We start from the raw sequence: 6000 nt of genomic DNA, 5'->3' as shown, positions 1-6000 counted from the left end.
ACCTACTCTTTTTAAATAAATGTAATTGCTTCATAAATAATGAGTTAATGTGTAATAAAGATTTAACCTACACCTCTGCAGTAAAAATGTTATGAAAAAGTTCCAGATTTCAATTTTTGTTCAATAATTGTAACAGCAAACTACTTATCTTCACTTTAGTAATTTCCTTAATCACAAAATCAACAACAATGGGTGGTTATTTATCGAAAATCGTATAATTGTATAAAAAATTATCTCCCTAAAACTAAACTTATAGATACAAATTATTTAGCATTTTCACATCACATAATCTGTGTAGCATCTGTCACTTTCAGCAAGAGAAAGTATAACAAGAAACAAACTGCAATAAAGCACATGCCCTGAAATTGTCATGTTCTTACAAATTCATAAATTTAAGTTAAATTTAGAGTATATTATTTAAAATACATAAATAACAAACTGCCATTGACATGCTGAAGTTGCAGTCATGTCTTGTTCAACACTATAACTGTAAAAAACTCAAAATAATATATATATATATATATATATATATATATATATATATATATATATAAACATGTTGAAGACTGTAACTTTTTTTTTGTTCAGGAGAAGGAGATGGGAGAGAGTTATTGCAAGGCACTTGTAATATTATTGATGGAAATAATTACACATGACCATTCTGTAGAAAAATTGGTATTGTTAGCCTGTAGATAATGTGCTCACTTCTGGACAGAGATGCTATAGATTTAGAGTAACAAAGTACGGTACAAATTTCTTGTAATGAGAAGCAGAACTGAAGATACCACGTTGAGTTATGCAAGAGAATCTTAGTCAGATTAAATCCAAAAAGTTTATAAAAAAAATTGGTCATTTAATTATGAGTCAGAGATTAGATCTATTTGCACGCCCTATCACATAGTTCTAATTGTAAATGGTTAGAAATTCAACTATCCTGCAGTTAGGTGGTACCTATATAATGCAGTTTGACATGAACTATTGGTATGTAACTTGAAAATGGACTACACAAATATAGTCAGCCAAGTGCTGAAAGCAGCTAATCAACCATTCTCCAAGAGCACCATTATCAAATCTCTTTCAATAAATTTTATAGTTTCGATACTTTTCTGATTACTAATGGTCTATTTTCACAACACAACTATGTTTATTATAGGGACACGGAGAAATATGAACTACATTAAATGTAAAATCAATTTGATCAATACACATTTCGCAATATGCACAGAAATAAATTTTAATAGAATATATTTAAATTTGTTGAAATTAATGAAAATACACGAAACATAAACTCACACTCGCTCTACCTATAAATAAGAATCATTTATTCTAAAGTATCAACTGGAATAAGAAACGGTACAACAGAGGACAGAATTTTTAAGAAAAAAAAAACACCTCAACTGAAATGTTTACAAACTAACACTAGAATTAAGGATGTTTGTTCACTGGAGCAACTTCAACATTTTACACCCATTTGGTGGTAAATTTTAAAGAAAAATATTTGTTAATTGAACTTCTGTCCCCAAACATAAACTATTTTCTTTTCAGAAAATAAACTGAAAAGAAATATTTTCCTTGTTTGTCACTGAAATAATAACTGGCTACAATAACTATAGCCAGTACCAAGTGCAGCCCGGACTCCAGCTTCTTCCAAGTCGTGCACTTTGGAATTTGATTCACAATCTTCTTTTCCAGCACAGTTTGCAAAAAGCTTTTCATTCAATATTTGCAGCATAATTTTTGTGAACATTACAACAATTTACTTTCTGTAATGTCGTGCTTCTTTCCAGCAATACTAGATATTTCTTAAATTGCAATCATACCATGAAAGAAATAGTAACATTGCTGTGCTTAGTTACTCATTTCACTGATAAATTGCTATAGTGTATATCCAAATTTCATTGAAAAAAAAAAACAGTCTTCTATGAAAACATTTATATTCACATTTCACTGTTTCAATTAGCAATGGTTAAGTTTTTAATGTAAACTCGAAATGTACATAGGCCCTATATCTTTTGTCGACCAATTTTGCTATACTCGGGAACTTAGATTTACGAAAACTAAAGAAACTGCTAATACTTTCACATTCTAAAGTAACTTCGTGGAAAGTTCATAAATTAATTTTATGTTGAATGATCTTACATTACATACACCTATATGTGACTTCTTTTCAATGTGGATTGGTTGGGTTAAGCATAATATGACTTTAGTATCAATTTTCATGTCTGTTTGCTTCACAATTATTTATTAATATATCATTTTTCATAGGCTTTTTCTGTTGGTTAGTCACTATTATTAGCAAACTTCTAGTAGAATCTTGTTTAACATACAGTTTACTGTTGACAGTGTTCGATGTGGAGTGATTTATGCTGGTAGACTGTTTTTCAATGTCTGCATTGCTGGTACCGCACTATGATATGTCTAGCTGTTTGACAGAAATACATGCTGAAGCAAATAACAAAGTCACTGATACAAGCAATTATAACCTGTCTCAGAAATTGATATTTTTTCCATCACTGTCAATGTTAACATTAAGAAGCGAAGTACTCAAGAGAATCCCACATGTATCTCAACAAGAAATTACATTCGCAGCACACGTTGAAGTTCATAATTCTCCACGCTCAAAGTAATACACTACATAAAGCTGTACATGTATTTTTACATTCCAATAGACCTATATAATGTTTGCTGTAGCAACAATTCATTGTACAGTACATTTTCGATTATTGTCGTCTTTGACTATCGTCAGTTTTGATAACTGTTCGTCTATTATTTAAATTATAAATAATAATCCATGGCCCACAACCCTTGAAGGACCCAGACCGATCAGCCAGCTGCTGGCCTCATGTTCACATGCCGAAGCAGAGGTGGACGATCATCCAACCAGAATGGAGGTACCATGTGGTTACCACGATGATACACCAGCCAACTGGCTTTCGCAACCAGAATTCACTACCTATCGTAGCTCCCCAAGTGCATCACTATTATTTACTCCAATTAAATTCTGTTATGGTCGAAAGTTTAGTAGCAATTTCTGTCAGGATATTCATCAGTAAATATTCACATGTCTCAAGTATTACTAATTATTCGCCTTATATTTTTCATTATTTTATTAAGTCATATGGCTGGGCCCTGACCCTGTGAACTACAATTCATGTGACATGAATTGTACTTATCACTGGTCAGTAAATGTTCTTGTTATGTACGTGAAAGTGCATTATTTTTTATAGTCACTTTATTTTCGAGGTCATATTGTGCCTATCTGTTGGGAATGATACATATGATTTCTATTTTGCTGTCATCTAATGGCAATATCTGAGACATGTTGACCCTCAGGCCATGCAGAATAGTATCTGTGTCTGCATCCTTGTAGTAGAGGTAAGAAACAATCCAGCATTTTCCTCCCTAGTTATTTTATAATCGAGGAAACCACTATCCAACCCAGGGATTTGAACACGCGACTTCCCGAATACAGTCCAGTGTCTCACCACTGAGCCACCTCACTCGATGATGTAGTAGGCCTACAGTTTTTCGCAAATGACTTCAAATTAAAGTGCTATAAATGTGAAAATATTAAAAAGATCTGGAATGTTACTTTCTTCGAAATTAAATAAAATATTATTGGTATGGTTAATTCCAGGAAGATCAACGAATTATGCATATAACCTGTGCATACACAATTCCTCCGGTTACAATAACAGTATGTCAAGGAAAAAGTCTACTAAAAACATGAAAAATTCTGAATCTGAATAAATAACCAACTTAATTGTTAATTTAAACAATCTGATCGTGGTAAAGGGCAATTTCGCATAATATATTTTTGTTCGAAGTCATGTGTAGAACATCCGTCAGCAGCTGTAATGGTCGGTAATGTTGCGGCTATATGCGCTATTCCGGGCAGATCCATGGACAGTAACCATTGTCGCCACTGCTTCAACGAGACAGAAGCTCTCCCCCACCTTCTTGGATCTTGCTCTCATGGTGAGACATTACGCAATGCCAGGCATCACAAAATCAGATCTGCAATAGCTCAACTCTTCGCGACAAGGGATATACCAACTATGAAGAAATCCATGGTCTATCGGAAACAGGAACTGTCGGCGGGTTGATATATTAGCCTTTAACAACACAAAAGACTATATAATAGACTACTATCCACTTCGAATTGAATACAACTCAACCGAAAGATGTCAACAATGAGAAGAATCAAATTTATGGTCCAACTGTTTCTTATTATTTACATATGTATAAGTTACAAACTATTGAAATTATTGGGTTATTAGTGGGGTGCTAGAGGCACGATTACAAAAAAAATTATTAATTTCTGCAAAGAGTTAAATCTTGAATCCTCTTTGGCCAAGACTGTTTCTTTGATAGCTCTAAAATATTCAATCTATCTTCTGAGAAATCACATATATAAAATAAACTAATAACACAATAATAATAATTATATTTCTCACGAAAACATTTTCATAAAATTTTACGTATTTACTAATACTTGTATATTTGGTATACTTTGTCCTTCAGGGCAACCCCTATTTTAGGGGAAGTTTATTTACATACTTACTTCAAATGATTTTATTTGAATATTGTCACTTCACTAACCATCAACGACCATCAACCATCGACGATAATCGAAATGTGTACTATACATTCTTTTACTGTCTGCTCGGAATGACACTGGTGTAATGAAGCTAGGTTCAACATGGCGAGCAGGAATTCAATAAACAGAAAATTAGGACTCTGACTGCATCCATATGATTCTACTATTGAATGTAACTGTGTTATGAATAGAATACAAAATAGCTCCCTGTCAGCATGATAATAATATAAAATGTGTGTTGTATATGGGTACGTAGAAGTGACTGCTCCACCAGCCTTGCCCTCTTATCATACATTAAATTACAATCTATATACACGATCACATTCACTCCAACAGGCTCAGCTTGCTATTGGTCTTCCTCAGCTGCGCACGCCAGGGGATTATTTGTGCAGACTCCTCACTGTCATTGTCTTTCATGGTCGTCTGCATAGGTGTTGAGACTGGCTGCTCTGGTGTCTTGTTCTCTTTGTTGCCCTCCTCAGCCATTGGCGCTGAATCACTATTCGATGGTAGCTGCTGCCTTAGCACTTCCTCTGGTTTTGATGGTTTCATTTTCTTGTCATCCACTACTCGTGGAGTATATAGATTTGTCCTGCAAAGAGACCGAAAATGCTAATGAAACTGCTACAAGTTGCTATAGAATTGTTTTATATTTAACTACCAGTATCATTTTTTACTAATTCGAGTAAACATAATAAAGGTACTGTAATGTAAAAATCACACCATTAATTTCATCTTTCTAGTGTATTATATGTTTTATGATTTTTTCACCTTTATTGGTTGTTCAACATCATAATTAGTTTTCAGGTATTCTAAGACATTTTATTTATTCAATATAAATTATATAGTAGATTTCCAATTAAAAAATTGTAATAAAAATTAGATATGGAGGATTGTAGGCTAATTATACAGAGCATTCCTATGCATACTGGCCCCACTTCAGGCTCAATCTAAGAAAATCTGTTAGTGGGAGGCGAAAGGTCATACGCCAGCATGTCCGTTCACACTTCTCTATCCATACCAGTCCTCCTCCACCCTTTACCACTTAATTTTCTCTGGACAGATGCTCCAAATTACCGTCATATATGACGAATGATCAGTGATGCGGAGAAAAATTCTTTCTGGCACCGGGATTCGAATCTGGGTTTTCAGCTCTATGTGCTGATGCTCTATCCACTAAGCCACACCGGATTCCAATTCCGATGCCGGATTGATTCCTCTCACTTTCCTTCATGCACTGAGTCACAGATGTGAGACCATGGCACAATGTCCAACATACTAATGTGCAGAGGTGCACTCTTTCCGAGTGACTAAGTGGCCAGGATCCGATGGATGATTTAAGATGGCGCTCATTCCGTCGGATCCCGGCCACTTAGTCACTTGTAATGAGTGCACCTCTG

At 34.3% G+C, this 6000-nt stretch overlaps 1 protein-coding gene across 7 annotated transcripts in view; it reads right to left on the bottom strand.

The window, feature by feature from the left end:
- Positions 1–659: 659 nt before the first annotated feature.
- Positions 660–6000, bottom strand: part of f (espin protein forked) — a 415448-nt gene continuing 410107 nt past the window's right edge. For all 7 annotated transcript variants that reach the window (XM_069828470.1, XM_069828467.1, XM_069828468.1 and 4 more), the window contains one exon: positions 660–5192. In XM_069828470.1, the coding sequence (XP_069684571.1) occupies positions 4925–5192 (268 nt within the window). In that variant the 3' untranslated portion in view covers positions 660–4924. The remainder of the gene's footprint in view (positions 5193–6000) is intronic.

The sequence above is a fragment of the Periplaneta americana genome, chromosome 6 (genome assembly GCF_040183065.1).
Source record: "Periplaneta americana isolate PAMFEO1 chromosome 6, P.americana_PAMFEO1_priV1, whole genome shotgun sequence".
NCBI lineage: Eukaryota > Metazoa > Arthropoda > Insecta > Blattodea > Blattidae > Periplaneta > Periplaneta americana.
The sequence above is the reverse complement of the archived record's forward strand: the minus strand, read 5'-3'. Positions and strand labels throughout refer to the sequence as shown.